This window comes from Doryrhamphus excisus, linkage group LG19 (genome assembly GCF_037039965.1).
Source record: "Doryrhamphus excisus strain RoL-2023G ecotype Guam linkage group LG19, RoL_Dexc_Guam_v1.1, whole genome shotgun sequence".
NCBI lineage: Eukaryota > Metazoa > Chordata > Actinopteri > Syngnathiformes > Syngnathidae > Doryrhamphus > Doryrhamphus excisus.
In genome coordinates this window covers 11,256,244-11,276,286 of record NC_136375.1, presented here as the reverse complement: position 1 = coordinate 11,276,286, position 20,043 = coordinate 11,256,244, and the positions used below count along the sequence as shown (strand labels likewise).

The window sequence follows — 20,043 nt, the reverse complement described above, 5'->3', positions numbered from 1 at the left end:
TTGCAATCACGTTTAACGGCACTGCATCATCTGTAGAGCAGTTTCTAACATTCTGGTGACCCCGTTTAGCTACACGAGGCAAAATATTAGCTCATTATGTACATTCATGTATTAGTATGTAAGGCCTTAATGATAACATCTGGCTAATACTTACACACAGTATATCTACGCCAACCGTGTCACATCAGGTAACGCGCGAATGCCCCGTGACATTGATTAATCCATGTAAATATAGCACTTCCTTGGGAATATAACAGCAAAGCAGGAAGCATAGCGGTCTGGGCGGCACATCAGGATGAGATAATGAGACCTGGAAAGAGTGAGTGCATGAGAAATAATAGCAAATGTGAGACATGCAGCACAGGGATGGAGATGCCTTCTTTTTTCATTCATAGGCTCACGATAATGTTGGTAATGATAAGAAAACAGTAAATAGCAACAACCTCATTAAGACCAAGAAATGAATGTGACAACCCCTTCAGTACTGGCCATTTTTGGGGAGTTTGACTGATTTTTCAAGGCACACAGAATATTATAATAATTAATAATATAAACATGGAAACTACCAAAAGAAAGCAGAGGAAAAAGTTTGTTTCTACCTGTTTCTGTTCTTGAGTAATCAGCAGTTTAATGTAGGTAAGTTTCAGCAAAATATCAGTTCTAAAATTTCACTTTGACACAAATATTTTAGCTTTTGTGACCGCTCAAATATCAAAACAACTGTACCACAACATAAACAATACAAAGAAGGGTTGTCTAACATGAAAATAATTTATTTACAACTATAACAATTTTCACATTTGGAGCTAGACTGTGCGCGCACACAAAACACTGTTGACAATTTTGGAGGATTTTTCTCAGATTACAGTATCATAGAGGTGGGATACATTGTGGTTGTTTACACCCATTATTGTGCAGTCTTCTTCTCTTTACGAGTTTGTACGATTTATTGCAGTGTTTGTTTGAAAGTTAGCAGGATTACGTTGTGTGTACCTGTATTCAAGAACCTACAGGTGATATTTGTATACACCTGTATGGAAGTAATTACACTTTAACACTATATCTTTCATTAAAAGGCTGTGGCTGCCGACAGCTGTGTGATATTTTTCAGCTCTGAGGTAGGCAAAGGTGAGAAGTGTTGGACTGAAACATTTTTTTTTAATAAATGCAGAGCAGAGCCGACAGCAAGTGAGTCAGAGGACATGAGCACTGACAAGCTATATCCATCATGGAGCTAAAAATGGGAAATGGGGAAACAGTCGTAATAAAGGGAATGTACACTCCTAACCAGCCAAAACATTAGGTACAACTGCAAGCAGTGTGGTGTTTTTATTGACACCTGTCAGAGGGGGGCGTTCATTTCTCAGTGGTGCTTTGTCATATTAAGCTTACCTTGTTTAGCATCGTGAGGGAATTGTATATTGTATATGTGGGCTCGCTCTTCCTAATGTTTTGGCCTCACAAACAGCGCCCCCTTCTGTATATGCAGTGTACTACCTCAGAGGTCAACCGCGCAGAAGCAGAACTAGTCACCTTGAATGCACCTACTAAGACTGCAGCGTGTAGCTTCTCAACTAGCTAGCTAGCCAGCTCTCAACCAAAACCCCGACATGCACCATAATACGCCGTTTCGAGCAATTATGATGGAAACTCGCGGTGCTTGTTTTACGTTCAACAACAACATAAAAAAAGCTCCCTTTCATTCCCGCTACTCGGAGCCCGGCGGCGAAGACAGACGTCGCCATAGAAACAAAACAACCTCGCGATCGCCCCCAAATATGGTCAACGGAAGTGACGTGGCACGTTGATGGCGTCATGACGTCGCTGCCGTGTCATGGGGCACAGAGACGCCAATGAATAAGTAATTAGGAGCGTTTTTTATTTATATTTTACAGATTTTTTTTTACAGTCCTCCTTCCAGAAATGAATATAAAATCAACAAGTGTTTTAATGCCACTTTTTTTATTTATTTTTCTTTGCGTCTGACATATTTGGTATAAAAATAAACAATATGATAAAATACGTCTCAAAATAGATGGAGCAACCTTTTCATGGAAATTGTTGGAACATCTAATTGCTACACATTAGGAACCCTGCTAAGATGTATTTATTATTCATTAAACCACACGTTTGTTTACAGCACATCTTCACATTACATTGAAGGGATAAAACACAAGGTGTCTTTGCATGCATGTTTTTCTCACTCCAGACACTTGCACCATCAGAATGGAAGAAGTCAACCCTGCCATAAACGGTAAACATATACACAACAGCAACAACAAAATAAACAGATTCATCGTCTCATGTTTTGGATACAATGTGAGCATGATTGCATATAAACCCTCTTTGCATTCACAATGCCAGCAATGTTGGAGAGTTGAGACCATCCATCATAAACTCTGACGCGGCGAGACCGCCTCTGAGAGCCTCATCGCCCTCCGCCAAGGCATCCATCTCTGAGAGGTTGAAGGAGAAGACGCTGCGGTAGTTGCAAGCGGGGCTGGAAGACGGCAGACATTCAAGGTCACCGGCCACAGACTTGTACAGGGTTTCCCAGTCGGGGAGGCAGAGGGGCCCGCTCAGGTCCATGATGTCGGGGACGAACTCCGCACCGGCTACCTCGGACGCCACCGCCTCCATCTCTAAGCTGGGCACCAGATCATCCAAATCGTCTTTTAGGTCCTCCAGGGCTGCTGCTTCATGAGCGCTCGAGCACAGCAGGATGTTGGAGTTGCCCAAGATGGCCGCAGCTGGGATGCAGCGATCTGTTTCTTGACCTGTGGTGCTTTCAGGCAACATCTGTGGGGAAGCTGGTGCATCCTGCGGCATCGTTGCGTCCTCCTCGCCCTGCTCTTCAGTTTGCTGGAGTTTGCAGGACGACTCATGCGAGGCCAAGACCTGCTCCAGTCTCTCCTTTTCCTTCAGGAGCTCCTCTATCTCTGACTGGAGGCTGGACTTCTCTTCCTCTAGCTGGTCAGTTTCCTGCATTGTAGATAAAAGCTCTTTAATGATGAACAGTGTTGTTTATCTTGTATGTGATGGCTATACTGACGGCTTGCAGGGTGTCTATCAGCTCCCTGCGCCTGTTCCGGCACTTTGCTGCAGCAATTTTGTTCCTCTCCCTCCTAATCCTCCTCCTCTCCTCCTCTTCTTTGGAAGGCTGCAGACAAAAAAGAGAAGTGGACCATTTAAAAAAAAGGGGGGGGTAGCTACATTGAATGCTGATGTGGGGGCGCTGCAGAGCCATTTTTATTTAAATGATGCATGCATGCGCCACATGTCTGATGTGCGTGAAGGCTGTTGTTATGATCGGGCACACGGTGTCCCCTTTTCTGCACACTGCAACATGACAACATATCGTGCAATAATTCACATCCATACTTCCTTTCTGTGTGTGTACCTGCTCTTTCTGCCCTTTCCTGCCGCTGGGGGGCTTCGCCTTCTTGCTCCCACCTTTACGTTTTCCCCGAGAGACAAAGGAGACCGAGGCAGGCTGCAGCGTGCACTTCGCATCCGCCGAGAGTGCACTTGCAGTGGGGACAAGGCGGTCGGAATCACCGCTGTCGACATCCTGCACATACACATGCACACACACAAAAACATGCATCGACATATGTGAAGAATGCGTCATTAAAAGCATTTCTTTTACATGATTTTCTGTTTTGCTTTTTTTTTTATTTTTTATTACCTCAGCTGCTGATGAAAGCGAGTCAGACGGATGCATGCTGCACCCTGGGGTGTCCCCGCCAGGCGATGCTGTGCTGCAGCTGGACGAGGAGTCGAACTCAGCGCTGGAATCCGGGTGCATTATTATTATTATTTTAGTATTTATATCTGAGGGGGAAATAAAATACAATTCAGGGCATTTAAAAACAAAGGCGCTAGATGTAAAAAAAAAACACGTAAAAAAACAAAATGGTTACTTATCTTCCATTAGCCAGCTTGATATTGAATGGTACAGAGTGCAGAGTGGAGAGGAGGACCCGCCTTTTATAGTGAGCTGGAATTTTATGAATGAAATGTGGGAGAGCGGACCATTCTACAGAGAAAAGGGGGGTGGGGAAATACGAAAACACGGGTGCCATTCTTTTTTTAAGGCATCGTATCAGTACAACAAATCACCAACTAGGAACATATTGTATCATTTTTTTAATGCATATGGCAAAATAATATTGTATGAGGCGACACCCCCCCTGCGCAGAAGAGGCGATCCTCTGCATGAATGAACGACGTCACGTAATGCATGCAGCATCTGCATCATATACATCATGCACCATTGTCTCGTAACGCTGCAGCATGTAAGCTAGCAATGCCTTCCGAAGCCGAGCCTCTGCTATCATTGTGTGATTTTTAATTGTTATATTATTTTATATGGCTACTAAATCAAGAGTAAAATCATCTCTAGTGTCGTGTCCTGCCGCTGCGTGTCGAAGGAGACCACCGGCAAAAGAAGCAACCAATAGCCAAACACATCGGACCATATATGGCACTTCCGGTGGGCAGGGGCGCAACACAGTTGAGAGTGCGCTCAGAGCCCCCCGCCCCCAACCGCGCTCGCCGAACAAGACAGCTAAGGTGTGCGCCTGATGACGTCAGTAATTGATCAGTGCTTTATTTAGCAGGAAGAAGCGAGGCAGCAATGAAAGCAACACAATGTTCCATGATGCATTCAGTGACAGTTGGGAGTTTTCACTTTACGATGTGACTATAAAAGGAGGTTTCACTTAGCTTAGCATCATTTGAAGCAGGGATATCCCGACCCTTGACAGGAACCAGTTCAAAACTGACAATACAGAGCACACTTGTGATATAGAAGATCTTTGACGGCACAAAATGACAAATGTGATAAAAAAAAATGTGACAAATGTCAATAAAAATGTTGAGGATTTTTGTGTAGCATTTCGCTCAATGGTCCTTAGAGCTTCTGCCACGTAGGACTGGAATTTTTGAATAAGGTCCTTAAAAACAGAAGAGAGCCCCTGCCCTATAGATGATCTTTGACCAGCATTTTTGAAGGAACTCTTAAAAATTTGCACAACACTCCAATCTTGGACTAGCATTTTTGAAGTAAGCCCTTAAAATCAGCAGAACATTTGTGTCATATAGAAGATCTTTGACTAGAGTTTTTGTATGAGGTCCTTAAAAAAACGGATGAGCATCTGTCACAAGATCTCTGACTCGTCTTTTTGAAGTAAGTTCTTAAAATCAGCTCAACATTCGTGTCATATAGAAGATCTTTGGCTGTCGTTTTTGAAGGAGGTCCCTAAAAACAGCAGTGCTCCTGGCAAATAGACGATCTGTAACTAGAGTTTTTGTTGTCGGTATTTAAAAACAGCAGCTTGTCATATAAAGGATCTTTGACTCTGAGGTCTGAGGCCCTTCAAAACAGCAGAGCTTCTCTTTTTGCTTCTCGTTTTATGCATAGAGAATCTTTGACTCGTGTTTTTGTAGTTGGTTCTGAAAAACAGTACTCCTAATCACATTCAGGATCTTTGAAGTGAGTCCTTAAAACAGTTGAGCTTCTGTCACAGAGGATCTTTGACTCGTGTTTTTTTCTAAGGCCGTGAAATTAGCAGAACACTTGTGTCTTATGGAGGATCTTAGTCAGGAGTCTGTAAAATCAGAAGCACACTCAGGTTATATGCATAGAGAATCTTTGACTCGTGTTTTTGTAGTTGGTTCTGAAAAACAGTACTCCAAATCACATTCGGGATCTTTGAAGTGAGTCCTTAAAACAGCTGAGCTTCTGTCACAGAGGATCTTTGACTCAGGTTGTTGACATAAGTCCCTAAAATCAGCTCCTGTCGTACAGTATATACAGGAGGATCTTACTGTCGTTTTTGAAGGCGGTCCCTAAAAACAGCAGCATGTTCCTGTTGAATAAATTATCTTTGACAAAGATTTCTGTAGTAGAGCCATAAAAACAGCAGAACGTCACAGAGGAAACACGAGTCAAAGATCCTCTGTGAGAGAAGCCCTGCTGTTTTGAAGGACCTCAGACCTCAGAGTCAAAGATCCTTTATATGACAAGCTGCTGTTTTTAAATACCTACAACAAAAACTCTAGTTACAGATCGTCTATTTGCCAGGAGCACTGCTGTTTTTAGGGACCTCCTTCAAAAACGACAACCAAAGATCTTCTATATGACACGAATGTTGACCTGATTTTAAGAACTTGCTTCAAAAAGACGAGTCAGAGATCTTGTGACAGATGCGCAGCCATTTTTTAAGGACCTAGTACAAAAACTCTAGTCAAAGATCTTCTATATGACACAAGTGTTCTGCTGATTTTAAGGGCTTACTTCAAAAATGCTAGTCCAAGATTGTCTGACAAGAGCGCTGTGCAGACTTTTAAGACTTTCTTCAAAAATGCTGGTCAAAGATCATCTATAGCGCAGGGGCTCTCCTCTGTTTTTAAGGACCTTATTCAAAAATTCCAGTTCTACGTGGCAGAAGCTCTAAGGACCAGTGAGCGAAATGCTATCTCAAAAATCCTCAACATTTTTATTGACATTCTTCAATTCACTGGTGTTTTTGCTTATAAACCACTCGTTTTGTGCCTTCTTCTATATCACAAGTGTGCTCTGTATTGTCGGTTTTGAACTGGTTCCTGTCAAGGGCCGGGATATCCCTGCTTCAAATGATGCTAAGCTAAGTGAAATCTCCTTTTATAGTCACATCGTTAAGTGAAAAGAGTCACAGAGGATCTTTGACTCGAGTCCTTAAAATCAGAATGTGTTATCCGTATAGAGAATATTTGACGAGTGTTTTTCCAATAGGTTCCTCAAAACTATTTGAGTACTCCTGCCTTAAATAGGAACTTCGACTTTTTGAAGTAAGTCCTTCAAGACAGCAGATGTCTCCTGTCATATAAAGGATCTTTGATTGGTGTTTTTAAAAAAGGTCCATAAAAACAGCAGCATGCTGCTGCTTATTTAGGCCTTGCACTGACATTATATCCAAAATAAGAATATTAGTGACGGTAGAACCCCCTCCCTCATCGTTCTAAAAATGTGTCTGGCGGTGTATTTAAGTGTTACCCTCGCGCCATTCCTACGGGCTATTTTTAGCTTGTGGATGATGTCACAGGGCCGTTGTAGTGAATAGAATAGCGACGGGGGCCTCTCTCCTCTCTCCCCGCTCAGAGGGGCTGCTTCCCGGCAGACGCTGCCCCTCTAAGCGGGGGGGCTCATTTACTGGCACCTCATTAGGTGGTCGGCTGACTTGGGGTCAAAGGTCACCACAAAAGATATCTTGACATGAAAGCAGCGTGAGAATCTGGCCACCTCCAAGTGCAGCCTCAACTATTTAGTAGAACATTAGAACATGTCCGCCATAGTTGCCAAGTACTATTATGAAAGAGTAGTACTTTGGCAACTAGCGTGACTGGCAAGCTTGTCCTCCTGCCAACCAGGCAAACAAAATACTGCAAGACGCCACAGTGCCATCGCCTTGCCGGTGTCCTATTTCACACACACAGAGACGGACGGACACCAGACGACAGACCTCTCACTCTGCCTTCTTTCTCGAAGCTTCTCTTTGACGTCATGTCTCATAACCAGCCAGAGGAGTGTCTAGGTTTTTTTTCACCCGCCTGAGTGATACCTCTGTGTATATATAATCCATCTTGGTTGCCATATGAAAGGAATACGTCACTGCCGCGAAGGGGTGGAGTGTTGCTATGACTACCAGGAATATTCAACAAAACACTTGCGCGGGAAACAAAACACAAAGCCTCTAACTTACATATTAATGAGCCTTTTACTTGAAGCACTTTTAAATAATAAATGACTTTCGTGGAGACATGCGGTTTATGTTTTTCTTTATTACATTTGTGAAGTTAGATGTAATCATAACTTATATATAACTTATACATATAATCATATGTAAAAAAACATTCTATAGCTGCATCTGTATACAGTACACGTTACAAGTGCAATATAATAGTTTGCGTGAACTATTTAAAATAAAACAAAAGCAAACACCATAAACTTTTCCCATATTTATTTTATTATTGATGATGTAAGACTCTTTCAAATATTTCTAACAAAATTAGGTATAATTTTTAGTTCACTCACTGGACTCTTCGTTAGATATGTATGAGATTCAAATAAGTGTTTATGAAAAATGGTGTTGGAAAAGATATGAAGAAAAATGAATTTTTAATAATTGTAATTGTTTTTTTACTTTTTATGCTCTGATGGATCGGCCACCTACCACAGGGAATTGTATTTTTTAAAACAATCAAGCAATGCGGTTAGTTTGGAGCTTGTTTTTGTCCCACAGTGTGTGTTGTTGTTTAATAAACATACAGACAATCCACCCCAAAATAATGACCTATTTGCCAGAGGCCGTTGGAATTATCCAGCATCACCAATACCAGGGGTGGGCAAATATTTTGACTCGTGGGCCGCATTGAGTTAACAAAATTGTCCAGGGGGCCAGAACATGTATTTAACACACACATTTTCCTTGAATGATTTGTCTAATTGTAGCTGTATGTTCTCATGTGGCTTTTTTCAGGAGCACTTTAAACATCAAACTATGTCACTAAATTTTACATTTAAAAAAAAAAATGACTAAATAAGACATGTTGCCAGTTTGTATGTTAAAAGTTGAAATACTGAAAAAGCAACTGGCGGGCCGGATTCAAACACTTGGTGGGCCGCATGTGGCCCCCGGGCCGTAGTTTGCCCACCACTGACCAATACCAATAGCACTCATCATAAATACATTGAAAAATGTACAGTTGAGCCATGTGATCAGTACCGGACGATCTCACTCTTGGATGATCGTTATTGGAAGTATAAAACCCTGATGGGAGTTGTAAAGAGCTAAATGAATGCAGATGAATCAAATCAAAATGTCTCCTATCTCTAAAAGAAGCAAAATATATGAAAATTTGAGGCTGGTTAGCAGGAACTGCGGCTGTGAAGTGGAATAAAATCCAGTGTTTGCCATCAAAGCTATACATGATGCAAGTGAAAAGACCAGAGGTTGCAGGATTCCCTCCATGACATGTCAGGGAACACCTTTTTCTTGTTTTAAGCTCGTGTTCCAATGTGAGGAAAAGTACACTTGCTCTGCAACTATAGACACACCTTTCATAAAGGTACAAGCACTGCCCCGGGGTATAGGACAGGCGTAAACTGACACGCTGTACCTTTCAATGGGATGTTTTGCATAGTGATGTTCATTGTTACATTCCAACACAGTGCAGGTCCTTACGCAGACAAATAACCAAAAAACACAATGAGCTCAGATAAAAAATATATTTTTAGCCCTTGAAGGGACATTCCTTACACATTCTTTTGTGTATTTAACTTTGTGTTGTTATCTGTGTTATGGAAGAACATTGGAAGTTACCAAATATGGTTGAAAACATGTCAACATGTGCACAATAAGAGGAAAATGTGCAAAGTACAATACATTTATAGTCGTATACATATGATTCCGAACCGGGATTAATTATTTACATTATTGTCATGATATATTTTGCTAGAATGGGGCATATTCCGTATCCTATGTTATATTATAATTTCTAAAATTAGAAATGCTGTCGTTTGGAACAACTCATCACTTATTTGATGTCCTTCAGATTATGTGTATGTGTGGGATGTACTTTTTTTTGCTGAGCATTATCTCTAGCAGTTGACTTTTCACAACAGCCTCCCTGTTTGTTGTCTTTTTTTTTACGTAACGTCACGTCGGCCAATCTCGGATTTCCCAGCAGGGCCCGCCTCCTTTACAGGATGCGCCATATTTGGCAAATGACGTACTGGGGATCCCAGAGAGGAATCTTCCATTCTCTGCGAACGCGAGGTACATCATGCTAACTATCGGCGGTTTTTAGCATAATTGTTCTTACATTTGCTTTAAATTACATTTTTTTAGTGTATAAAGCGTTTTCAATTGAGATTAAATGTGCTGGCTTCGCCTTTTCTTCCGGGTTTGTGTCGCTCGCCACCCTGTGTCTCCCCCCTGTCCTGTCGACGTCATTAGTCCGGCCCATTCCCAGGCTATAAAAGCACTGCTAGCTGTCATTGCTGCCAGTTTATTTTCTACCTTCTCGACGACGAAAGACAGCAACGCACTTTGGGACTTACTCACAAGCCTACGGAGAGGATCTCTTAACTTGTTTTGTTAAACAAAAGACAACCCTCACTTCTGTAGAGTTTGTTTGGATCTTTTTTTTCTGCTGCAGCGATGATGTTCAACGCTTTTAACCCGGAGTGCGACTCCTCTTCCCGGTGCAGCACCGCGTCTCCTGCGGGTGATAACGTGGGCTACTACCCATCACCTGCCGGCTCTTACTCCAGCTTGGGCTCCCCACAGTCTCAGGTATGTCACTTTTCAATCAGCACTTATTAAAATCTGCATATTAATTTGATGTTAAGCGTAAATGGCGTCTAGGAATAGCACACATTGCAGAAACTCCATAGAAACGTCATTGATGACATCATAAGGCTATATTTAGTAGGCCCTCACTTTCATTCATAAAACACAGTCTCCCCACCTCCTGAACTCCTCTCTTATTCCTTGCAGGATTTCACCGACCTGACAGCCTCAAGTGCCTCTTTCATTCCCACGGTCACAGCCATCTCCACCAGCCCAGACCTTCAGTGGATGGTCCAGCCTCTTGTCTCCTCTGTGGCCCCCTCACACAGAGCTCACCCTTACGACTCAAGACCCAGCCCTGCCTACCCTAGAGGGGCCATGAAGGCTGCTTCATCACGGCCTCACTCCTCCACCAAGAGGGGCAAAGTGGAACAGGTGAATATTAGAAGACCCATCATCTGTATAAAGTAGAGTGTTGCTAATTTGTACACGGGTCACTTAACGTGTGGACATTCTGTGGACAGATTTCACCAGAGGAGGAGGAGAAGAGGAGAATCCGCAGAGAGAGAAACAAGCAGGCGGCTGCAAAATGCCGCAACAGGAGGCGAGAGCTGACAGACACCCTCCAAGCTGTAAGTTTCATCTCCATTGGAAGTGCTCTTCACGACATTTTCTAGCACGTTAAGCTAATAAGTCTACTATTTCAGGAAACTGATCAGCTAGAGGAGGAGAAGTCCAGCCTGCAGAATGACATTGCAAACCTTTTGAAAGAGAAGGAGAAGCTGGAGTTCATCCTGGCGGCCCATCAGCCCATCTGCAAAGTCCCAGCTGAGTTGGACACAGACTTCCCAGTGGCCTCCATCTCTCCTGCCCACTCCTGCCTGTCCACTGGGAGCCCACAGCCAAGCACGACATCCATCTTCTCCGGCACCAGCACCACCACTACCACCACCACCACCAACGTGGTGAAGATGACCGACTTGGACGCCTCTGCCGTGCTGGAGGAATCCCTGGATCTCCTTGCCAAGACTGAGCTGGAGAGGTCGGCGAGGTCTGTCCCTGAGGTGGACCTGTCCAGCTCGCTGTGCGCCGCCCAGGACTGGGAGGTGCTGCACCCATCAGTGAGCAGCAGCGACTTTGAGCCCCTGTGCACACCCGTGGTGACCTGCACCCCGGCGTGCACCACCTTCACGTCCTCCTTCATGTTCACCTTCCCTGAGGCGGACACTTTCCCCACTTGCGGCGTGGCCCACAGGAGGGGCAGCAGCAGCAACGAGCAATCGTCTGATTCGCTCAACTCGCCAACGCTGCTGGCCCTTTAAGAGACTCTTTTCATGAATGAACTCTTCCAATAGAGCAAACGGATCACAGGGCTATGGGATGTATCAGGAAGACTTTTGTATACCTTGACACCATTGTAGCAAGCATGTTTCAACTAACACCAAGTCATCTACCAGTTATGATTTCACGGTGCTACATTAGTGTTGTCTTATTTAGAGCAATAGTTTTGATTTTGCAGCGTGAAATGAGATGCTTGTGAAAACTTAACCATTGGTCCAGGTGGTCTATCTTATCTTGTATGAAGTTTTCTGTGAAAACATTGGTGGTCTTACTTAATTTATGAGATTTAAATTTATTTTTTTACACAGCAAAATGGTTAACATTGAATGCTTGTAAGATATGTGTAAATAAAATGTTAGTGATATTTAAATTGATTCATTTTGTCTGGTGGTTTTGTTGTTTTGGCAGACATAAGTCTGCATGGTATAGCATGCAGGCCTCACAGCCCACAAGACCCGAGTTTGATTCCAACCGCGGGGAACTCAGTGCTGAGTTTGCATGTTCTCTCCGTGCATGCATGGGTTTTTTCCGGGTACTCCAGTTTCCTCCCACATTCCAAAAACATGCTAGGTTAATTGGTGACTCCAAATTGTCCATAGGTATGAATGTGAGCGTGAATGGTTGTTTGTCTATATGTGCCCTGTGATTGGCTGGCCACCAGTCCAAGGTGAACCCCGCCTTTTGCCCTAAAGACAGCTGGGATAGGCTCCAGCATGCCAGTGACCCTTATGAAGATAAGAGGTAGAAAATGAATTAAAACATGTGTTTTTGAATGAACTCACTTTGATGTAAAAAAAAAATGCTGCCTTTGAAAAAATCGTATATTTTTAATTTCAGTGTTCTAAGTAAAATTGCTGGTGTAGCTAATATTTTAACCCTCTTTAGCCATAACTATTATAAACAATTCTCAGCCCAATACTACCACCATAATAAGTATTGTTAACCTAATAGCACAGGATTACTTTAGTTGTAATTATGCCCAGTAAGCGTGTGAAAGTTTTCCTAAAACACACTTAAAACGTCTGCAGTATTTTTCCTTTCTATTTATTGTTCCCAGTGTTGCTAAGGTAAACTATGCCAAACGTCAGGCCTCTGACGTCAGTGCGTGCTTGTTTTGCTTTTTTTTTACTCGCATGCTTGCGCTGCGTCATGACGTCTCACTTCCGTGACCAAATGTAGACTTTTAACGAGGCTCTTGCTGTTGTCTGCGCGGCGGTTAAAAGCAAGACGAACTACATATCCAAACACACAAAAACAGGAATGTTTTGGAGTGTTGGGCTTACTAACCACAACATCCATTTGCTTCTGGTTTGCGTGAAAATAGAGTTAAAAAGATGAGAAGTGGACACGAGCCTGCACGTTCGTGGCACGCGCGCTTATGCAATAGGGAACACAAGGAGGATCTGAAAGCGACGTTTCGACCGCCATCTTGCGACGGTAAAAACCTCATTTGAAAGTGTCTACTCAGCCCCACAGACAAAGTAAAGCAAGGTGTCGTTTAATAATTCACCAATCATATAATGATAGTCTCTTTAGTTGTAAAATATGGAGTGGAGCGTGTTTAGTAGGTCCTAGTGTAAACGTACCTGTTTTATTGTCATGACTTGTACAGGGTAGGAATTAATGTAGTCAGGGCCACTAGTTAGTTTAGATACAACTCACCATTTTCTGACTTGTTTTCAACTTTAAGAGTTAAATTTGAATCATTTTTAGGCTTTCTGTTTCCTATTTTTACTGGATACGAACTTTAAGCAGTGCCTTGGGGCTTGAACAAAACCAACAAACTACAAATTAGGATTATATGATTGCTAGCCAGTTTGCTAGGTATATTACATACGATCATCACATCATGTTTTCCAGTTTAAAAATCCCTTTTAATCATTTGTACTGGTTCTGCTGTCTATTTTTGGTAAATTTTCTAAACGTTTGGTATTGCTTGGAGATTGTCCCCAAATGAAAACGCAGACTAAAATGACTATTATTATTATATTATAACGGCTAACCAGTTAGCTAGCTACATTACATTGGATTATTGCATTTGTGGTGTTGTTTTCAAGTTTAAAGCTCATTTTTAATCACATGTACTGTTTTTGTTGCCTATTTTGGCTGTATCAGAACAGAAACTGAAAAGAATACTAAAAATTACTATTATAAGTTGATGGTTAGCCAGTTAGCAGGCTGTGTTAGACATCTTACAAGTACCACTGTTGGTATAGGCTTCATCTAGTGGTTTGAATGAAATAAATCAATTTAATACACATTCAATATAAATAATTAAAATTATAATGACTAAATATATCCTGCGGTAAATTGTGTTACCTGAAAATGTGCTGAAATTGAAGTTAGATATCAAAAGGAGTGGTACTTTGTGTAAAAAGTTTGAAGCACTGGAATAGTGGAAGCGTGGAAGCGTAGGAGCGTGTGAATTGTGCAACACTTTAGTCCTTCCACCCTTCCCTAATCAGTATACTTGTCAATAATGCACTATGAAGTGACGCGTGAGTGGCACGGCATCTTGCCTAATAAGGTGTGTGTGTGTAAGAATGTTCTCACTATAACCCACACCCATTGGACGGAAATTTCCACCAATTCCATCATGTGGTATGTGTGATTTCTTTTTATTTTTTTTATTACATGACATAGAATGAACTTCCTATCAGCAGCAGGCTGCATTACATAAGCGCAACATTGTCAGCCTCCTTTTTCCTCAACAAAGCTGCTATGTGCCGCCTAATAAGTGGCTATTAATACCTCCTCGCGACCTCCATGGGGAGGCTGGGGAGACGTAGCAGGAAGCAGAAATAGCAGGTAGCAGCCTGTTTTTTTTTAGTCCCAACATCAGCATCAACGGCAGTAAAATTAGACCTTTATGACGCCAAACTGCGTCTGCATCAGCAAACCCAGGGGAGGGAAGGCAGCAGGCAGTCAACTCGGAAGAGAGGAGGAGGAGGAGGATGATGATGATGATGTGAGGTAGACTGGATGTCATTGTGAACACAGCGAGGATGAAAAAGGAAAACCGACTTCACCCACATGCTAATGGCAGTCATTCACTTTCTGTCCAGTTCTGACACATTATAGGCGAAAGTACCTGAAGGGTATCTGTTGTCGCGTTCAAAGAAGTTAGGGTAAAACAGGTCATGGCAACATTACAGCTGTACGGTTGCCGTGGCGATGACAAAGCAAGATCAAGCATGATATGACGCCGTTCGTAGGATTCAAAATCAAGACTGCACGGGCAGTTGCGCAAGGCGCTTTTTCCCCAGACATTTCCGAGGCCTGACAAACTAGTGTTTGACGTGGGGTCAGGTCTGCCCCTGATCAAACCAAGGTCCACTGAATGAGGGTCACCCCCCCCCCAAATTTGCCTTCCAGTAAAACATCAAATATTTGACCGATTGGCAGGATAGAACAAAAAAGGCAGATTATCAATTTTTCTCATGTTTGGTGCTAACTATTCTAACTCATCCAAATGCACCGCTGCATAATTAAAGGAAAATAAAGTAAAACTACTCATCCTGGCAACAGAGAGACTTAATGGAGGAGGAGTGCGTCTCCGCTTCAGTTATATGATGCATATGATATTTAAGGGTCTTTGTAGCGCCGAGATGTGCTATTCTTAGAAGCTATTTGACGCACTAGGCTGCAGTGAATACGGGAGGGATTTCTCCGTCCAATAACTCGGACTCGGCAGCGTGCCCCCGCCTCGTTCCGTGGGAGCAGGGACAAGGATGTCTCCCTGGAAACTGGACAGTTTTTATGTAATTGCCTAATCCTTGAGTCGCAGCAGCATTGAACAGCGACCACCGCTATCACGCACTGTAGGACATATCAATGTGATGGAAATGACTGACATTCGTTTGTAAGGGTGGAAACGGTGCCGCTCGTTGCTGCAATTCATCTTGAATCATTTGGCGAATGTGACCCATATCAAGTTAATATTTAACTGACTTTTATAGTCTGCCACACATGCAGGACCTCACTGACCTAATAAACTCCAGGTACCAAGCTCTATGACGAGTGTTCAGGCGATATTTAGTAAAATGCTGACAAGTTCTGTATATTTCAGGAAGGAGCTGCATCTCAGCTTTGTGGTATTGTTGAAAAGCCTATCATTTTTGTGTTTTCAACTTTCTTTAATCTTAATATATCCTCTCCTATATGATAGTTTTATTCCCATAATATTATAACATTTATCCCTCAAACTTTATTTAGTTTTGCTTTGTTTCTCAGACTATTACGACAATAACATTTAATTACATTAATATTTACTTATTCTTGTTATATTATTTAAAATTATTGTTACAATGCGACTTTTTCTGTTAATACCCAGTATGTTTACACAATGCCACTCAAATATATGTATTTTTTACATATAAACAATCCCAACACACACACTTTATTTCATAAAAACAGTAAAAAGTGAGAAATGTTGCTGCATGACACGTGGAAAAATGTCCCCATAATCTCTTAAGGTTGCATGAGGCAAAAATATGGCAAATATAAAAAATGCAATGTGGCCAAATGTGACCTATGAGTGCAATTTCTTATCCAAGCCAGAGATGGCGCTGCAGCCAGTAACAAAGCTGTTTCCAGTACAGAAGAAGACGTTGTTAAGCTGGCTCGCTGGCACAGACTGGTTGGCTGAGAGGCAAAGCGAGAGAGTAGCCATGGCTAGGCTGGCGGCGCTATTGCTGTTACCGGTTCTCATTGAATCGGCGTTTTCCATCTCTTTCTTTTTACCGGTCAACTCGAGGAAGTGTTTACGGGAAGAGATCCACAAAGACGTGCTCGTCACGGGGGAGTATGAAATAAGCGAACAGGCGAACACCAAAACGAACCTGAAGGTGAGAGAAAGAGCCGCCGCTAGTAGCTACAAATCAACCCAGACAAACTGGGCCCCCGGACTTTAGTATTCTAATACACCATAATAGACAGTATTGTGAAACTAAAGGGGAGAAGACCACCGACACAGTGAGGCTAGCATGTGGCTAACTCGGGCCCCAACTACGACTTCCTGGTTTAATACGATAATAAGTATTAGCTAACTGGCGTAAACCGCAACTTTACACTTTACAGCATATTCCATACGTTTGCTCCCTTTATGCATATACAGTGTGGACACTTTGTTGGATCTGTTATTGAAAGTGAAACAATGTCAAATCCATTTCTTGGGCTGTGTACACGTCAGTCTTATGAGCCACTCAAATGGCAGCTGCTAGCTAACTAGCTAGTGACATTAGCACGTTAGCCACCTAGCTAATTACACGTCAACATGAAGACAGCACCTCTCTTTATGAGCTATGTAGTAAAGTTATATTGCTGCATTATTATTAACGACATACTCTCATATACTGTACAAACTAAAAATAGAACAGTTTTTGTAGTTGTATGCACATACAGGTATTCATTGATACTACCATATGTGGCATACATTAACTGTCAGGTAGTCAAATGTCGTTAAAGAATACATTTAGTTAGACGTTTTCCCATTTTATACTGCACTTTATGCTCTTATGTAACATTTTTCTTTTGTTTTGATGTTGTAGATCACAGATTCCTCGAGCCACACTCTCTACTCCAAGGAAGATGCTACCAAAGGGAAGTTTGCATTCACCACAGAGGACTACGACATGTTTGAGGTGTGCTTTGAGAGCAAGTCCCCCATGGGTAAGTGTCCAGAGATGGTGAAGTGCCCTGTGATTTTCCACTGCCTCTCTGGTATCTTGAAAGACCACTTTGCCTTATTCCTGTACAAGGTAACAATTGTAGAAACAGGTAGCCATTAAAATCTTTATTGCTCTTAAACAGGAACTGGGAGGGTGCCAGACCAGTTGGTCAACCTGGACATGAAGCATGGTGTGGAGGCCAAAAATTACGAAGAGGTAAGGGTTCTCGCTGGGTTTGAAAATACACACTTGCAGAGCTACATGGTCACTCACTTACTGTGAGAGGCATATTATTTCTGGCTTTTTTTCAGTGCATCATTATTTTTTTCCACCATTTATGGAATGTCACCCCCATAAATCTCTGATCCATTACAATGTTTGGTACAATGCTGATGTTGCAGCTTTTATTTTAGCCACAAAACACTTTCTCACGTAACACTTGATAAGTACACCCACAGTGATAACGCTGAGAACGGCCCCCACCCTTTCCCACACATGGCGCATCAACATGACTTGCGCCTGTTCTCGGCAAGTGTTCGCAATATTTGTGTGGGTTTGCAGTGAGAGCTTTGTGTGGGCGTCTCTGCTGCGGAAGAAGTTGAAGTGACCCATTCAGGGAGCCATTAGTGGCTTTCTTTTAACCAATCAATGAGGGCCATTTATCACCAATTATAGTGGGTTTGGCCAAGGAAAACCTGAAACAATCATTAAAAATTATTTTTGATAAACAATTTAGTAAATGACTACATCAAATTGCACACGTTGAGGTCAAAATTGACCTTATGTGTTTGGTTTTTAAATGAACTATCCAGCATTTGATGTTGTACTTTGGAGACTAGCATCAGCGTTACAGGATTAGAGGTTTCTGGGAAAAGATTGGAAATGCCCGCTACAGGCCATCAAATACCCCCAATGACATTTCAACACATAGTGTTGACCTTTTCAGATCAAGACCCAGATTAGGAATTCTATTGTTTCCTTGGAATTAAAATGCATCAGGTTTAAATATAACCTTGACATTTATTTACATGGATGTGTGTCGTTGCATTGGAAAGTGTAAGCCTGGCACCTGCTGGTCAAACTGTGTACTGACCGCTACATTTTTGCATTTCTGCAAGTTCTTTGACTGGTGTCTGTCGAGTCTTGACAGAGCACTGCACTTGGTAGAACTACTCGATGTGAGTGCACTTATGCACTCAAAATGCGTGTAAGTGTTGCTTAGTATTTTCTGTTCCCTCAGATTGCCAAGGTGGAGAAGCTGAAGCCTCTGGAGGTGGAGTTGAGGAGACTAGAGGACCTGTCCGAGTCCATCGTCAATGACTTTGCTTACATGAAGAAAAGAGAGGAAGAGATGAGGGACACCAATGGTGAGCTTAAAGTCATCATAGCTTTATAAAGTATGGCCATCGTTGAAAAATCTAACACATTATCCCAATGTTGTCCCCCTTTTAGAGTCCACCAACACACGCGTGCTGTACTTCAGCATCTTCTCCATGTGCTGCCTCATCGGGCTGGCCACGTGGCAGGTCTTCTACCTGCGCCGCTTCTTCAAGGCAAAGAAGCTGATCGAGTAGAGATCATCATCATGCTCCAGCTCCTTTTTTTTGTTTTTGGTTTGTTTTTTGGGGGGAGGGCTCGGCCAACATCCATTCTGCTTTGGACGGCAGGTTTTAGCAGGGGGTTCAAATTGTATTTTTTCAAGTGGTTGTCCAGTTGTGGGGAGGAGACACACACACACAAAGATCGGCCTGCTTGTTTTGTGGTTTGAAACACGAGAGAAGCGCTGTGTGGGGACGAATGTACTGTGAGACGCATCATAGTACGTCACCTTTCCGTCTGCACTCTTTTGAATGTTCCAGCTTCCCCAGTCAGAACTTGCTCCTTCTGTCATGTTTGTTTGCAAACTCCCGTTGAATGGATGTGCCATGAGAATGTCATTCGCCCTCCTGTTTATAAACACTTTGTTTGCCAGTTCCCTGGTGCCCCTTTTTATCAAGTGAAGGCTATATGAACTTGTGGTTTGTTACTTCTTTGAGAACATTGGCAACCACTATACTTCTGTGATAGGTCGTGTCATTTTTGCATTTGCGTACATATTATGTAGCCGCGTGTCACTTTTTTTTTTCATACTGTAACTGACCCCTTGTCACATCTACACCTTTTTTTTATGAATTAGGTCACAGCTCATGTAGGTAAATTTTCTGTTTTCCAAACACCCCTTGAGTAATTAATTCATCAAGTCATCTGTTTGTATTTAACAGCTATACAAAGTTGACCGACCGATCTAAATGTTTTATTTAAACACTGGTAAAGGAAATCTCTTCCCGACCGCAGTACTTGCAGATCCATCCAATGTATTGGTTTCTTTTCTCTCGCTTCAGGAGTACTTCGGAGGCTTGGTTACATGGAAATCGGCAAAGAAGCAGGCAAAAAAAAAATTAAGATTCTACTCGTAGTTATCGTTTTAACAGTGAACCTGTGCATTGTGCACAATCATTTTTTATTTTGTTGACAAATTTTGTAAAGTTGTGTTGGGCTTTTATTCAATAAAATATTGGATGGATTTACATTATGGTGACAACTGTGTCAAAATTATTATATATAGGTATTATACAGAAAATGATCTACGGAAACATTAAATATGGTGTCCATGACACAGGAATACTAGTGTATATTGTACAATTTTCTGTACAGTT

General features: G+C 42.3%; 3 protein-coding genes across 3 annotated transcripts; 2 read left to right on the top strand and 1 right to left on the bottom strand.

Moving 5' to 3' along the window:
• Positions 1-1,904: 1,904 nt before the first annotated feature.
• LOC131106779 (protein c-Fos-like) lies at positions 1,905-3,977 on the bottom strand. Its single transcript, XM_058056184.2, has 4 exons — positions 3,689-3,977; positions 3,401-3,571; positions 3,053-3,160; positions 1,905-2,982 (listed from the first exon to the last, which is right to left on the bottom strand). The coding sequence occupies exons 1-4, from the start codon at positions 3,806-3,808 to the stop codon at positions 2,353-2,355; spliced, it is 1,029 nt and encodes a 342-aa protein (XP_057912167.2). The 5' UTR covers positions 3,809-3,977; the 3' UTR covers positions 1,905-2,352.
• Positions 3,978-10,036: 6,059 nt separating this feature from the next.
• fosab (Fos proto-oncogene, AP-1 transcription factor subunit b) lies at positions 10,037-12,052 on the top strand. The gene is made up of 4 exons (XM_058056610.2): positions 10,037-10,340; positions 10,545-10,772; positions 10,862-10,969; positions 11,045-12,052. The coding sequence occupies exons 1-4, from the start codon at positions 10,206-10,208 to the stop codon at positions 11,657-11,659; spliced, it is 1,086 nt and encodes a 361-aa protein (XP_057912593.2). The 5' UTR covers positions 10,037-10,205; the 3' UTR covers positions 11,660-12,052.
• A 4,173-nt stretch (positions 12,053-16,225) lies between these two features.
• On the top strand, positions 16,226-19,914 carry tmed10 (transmembrane p24 trafficking protein 10). Its single transcript, XM_058056861.2, has 5 exons — positions 16,226-16,525; positions 17,228-17,348; positions 17,490-17,563; positions 18,588-18,714; positions 18,800-19,914. Exons 1-5 carry the CDS (start codon positions 16,241-16,243, stop codon positions 18,919-18,921), a joined length of 729 nt encoding a protein of 242 aa, XP_057912844.2. The 5' UTR covers positions 16,226-16,240; the 3' UTR covers positions 18,922-19,914.
• The last annotated feature ends 129 nt before the right edge of the window (positions 19,915-20,043 follow it).

Excerpts from the sequence above, each read along its gene's own strand:
- LOC131106779 (XM_058056184.2), bottom strand. The coding sequence starts at position 3,808 with ATGCACCCGGATTCCAGCGCTGAGTTCGACTCCTCGTCCAGCTGCAGC. Across the intron at positions 3,572-3,688 it reads CGCTTTCATCAGCAGCTGAG|GATGTCGACAGCGGTGATTC; the intron begins GTAATAAAAAAT and ends GTGTATGTGCAG. Across the intron at positions 2,983-3,052 it reads TGATAGACACCCTGCAAGCC|GAAACTGACCAGCTAGAGGA; the intron begins GTCAGTATAGCC and ends TCTACAATGCAG.
- fosab (XM_058056610.2), top strand. The coding sequence starts at position 10,206 with ATGATGTTCAACGCTTTTAACCCGGAGTGCGACTCCTCTTCCCGGTGC. Across the intron at positions 10,773-10,861 it reads AGAGGGGCAAAGTGGAACAG|ATTTCACCAGAGGAGGAGGA; the intron begins GTGAATATTAGA and ends TTCTGTGGACAG. Across the intron at positions 10,970-11,044 it reads TGACAGACACCCTCCAAGCT|GAAACTGATCAGCTAGAGGA; the intron begins GTAAGTTTCATC and ends CTACTATTTCAG.
- tmed10 (XM_058056861.2), top strand. The coding sequence starts at position 16,241 with ATGGCGCTGCAGCCAGTAACAAAGCTGTTTCCAGTACAGAAGAAGACG. Across the intron at positions 16,526-17,227 it reads ACACCAAAACGAACCTGAAG|ATCACAGATTCCTCGAGCCA; the intron begins GTGAGAGAAAGA and ends TTGATGTTGTAG. Across the intron at positions 17,349-17,489 it reads TGAGAGCAAGTCCCCCATGG|GAACTGGGAGGGTGCCAGAC; the intron begins GTAAGTGTCCAG and ends GCTCTTAAACAG.